The sequence below is a fragment of the Atractosteus spatula genome, chromosome 16 (assembly GCF_055471065.1).
Source record: "Atractosteus spatula isolate fAtrSpa1 chromosome 16, fAtrSpa1.hap1, whole genome shotgun sequence".
Taxonomy (NCBI): Eukaryota; Metazoa; Chordata; class Actinopteri; order Semionotiformes; family Lepisosteidae; genus Atractosteus; species Atractosteus spatula.
The window spans coordinates 5,696,049-5,697,712 of record NC_142721.1 but is presented as its reverse complement, the minus strand read 5'-3'; the positions used below and the strand labels follow the sequence as shown (position 1 = coordinate 5,697,712).

Genomic DNA, 1,664 nt, shown 5'->3' with positions numbered 1-1,664 from the left:
ATGCATTCTTACAGGGAGATGGCACCAAGCGGTGGGACTGGAGTAGCACAGCAGTCTGGGGAAGTCTCGGAGAGTCGAAGTAGTTGCGTCGATCGCACAAGGCAAAAACGGTTTGGGGTTGCAAAAAAATTAAGGGTAAGCTGCACCTTTCCAGATTTTATAACTGATGAGACGGCGCACAAAACCTTTTGCACCCAGGTACTAGCGATACACATGTTAAAATTACTAGAAGCTTCGTTTACTCATAAAAGTGTCTGTGTGTTTTCAGGAGCTCAGCAAAGTGCTGTCCACTGTCAGCGTGGATATAGGGGGAGTTAACGAAATGATCGATGATGACGTTGACCATTTGTCCAATTACTTGGCGCACTTAAGAGGACGGCGAGTCAGGATCGCTGGGGACCACCGAGTTCGGGCTTTGCCCGCGCCTCTGTCGGGACACGAACCCTGCGCGCACAAGAATGAAGCACATTTAGGCCGCGACTCTGGGGAAGATGCCCTATGGGTTGCACATGGTGGTGAATACACAGTTATTGTATTCAAGGGCAAGACTTGTACAACCAGTAAATGTGGTAGTCCCCTAGACTCAAGTGTAACTGACGATTATAGAGGGTGCACAAACCAGAGAACAAAAGCAAAGGATTGCCACAGGTAATTACTTTATCATCATTGTAGTCAGCACTGTTGAGTCAGTGCTGTTTTTTGGGTTGCTGTAACAACATATTTCGATAGTATCCAGATAATTACCTTTATATTTTTAATGATAATACAGTATTAGTAGTCTACCAGAATATCTGAAAAAAATTCAGGTGGGTAGCTGCGTCAGCACGCGTAGGCTGCAAAGGAACATGTAATAGGTTTATTCCATGCTGAAAAAAAGAAGAAAGAAAACAACATTTCGGCCGTGGAGCCTTCTTCAGAGGCTCTGGATTATCTGAAAAAATGTCACTGTCGTTTTCCTTATTCTGTCCACCTTCAGGACTGTTTTTTTGGTAACTTTAATTTTGAAAGAAGAAGTCAGTTTGATCTAAGTAATTTCACTTCCCTTACACTTACCTTAAAGAGATGAAATGTCATTTAGTAACCATGCCCTGTGTGTGTTGTACCTGGAACTATGGGATAAAGTGTATAAAATATCATGTTAATGGACCTTTCATTGATTTGGCTGATGCTAATGTGCTGCAGTTCTTTCTAGGAGTGCACCACCCAGTGACTTGCTTGACAGGTCTCACGAATGTGTTCGCATTAGCCTCAACATCCACATGAAAGCAGGCAGCCAAGGCGCAGCACTGAAAGGGCCCTGTGATGGAGTCGACAGTCTGCCACGCAGCTCGGCAGAGGATGTTGGGAATGCTGCTGTGGTGAGCAGGGACGGCTCTGCTCAGGCACGTGCAGCAGGGATGCAGGGGGCAGAGAAAGTGAGCCCAAACCCAGTGGATTGCGAGAAAGATCAGGAAGAGGACACTGCGCCAGAGAGCACAGCTTTATCACAAAGATCACACAGAGCGCAGACCTCTCAGAAGAACATACGCCGATTTCCTCACATAATATGCTTCACCACTCTATCTTGTATTTTATTGGTGCTATCTTTCTACTGTATTTGTTACCGGAGTAACATTTGCTTCGAGACACAGTATTTCACCCCTAAGGGAATAAAACCAACATAA

The 1,664-nt window shown here is 45.1% G+C and overlaps 1 protein-coding gene across 1 annotated transcript; it reads left to right on the top strand.

Moving 5' to 3' along the window:
- Positions 1-1,664, top strand: LOC148819436 (uncharacterized). Its single transcript, XM_088934618.1, has 3 exons — positions 1-135; positions 269-648; positions 1,193-1,664. Exons 1-3 carry the CDS (start codon positions 1-3, stop codon positions 1,662-1,664), a joined length of 987 nt encoding a protein of 328 aa, XP_088790744.1.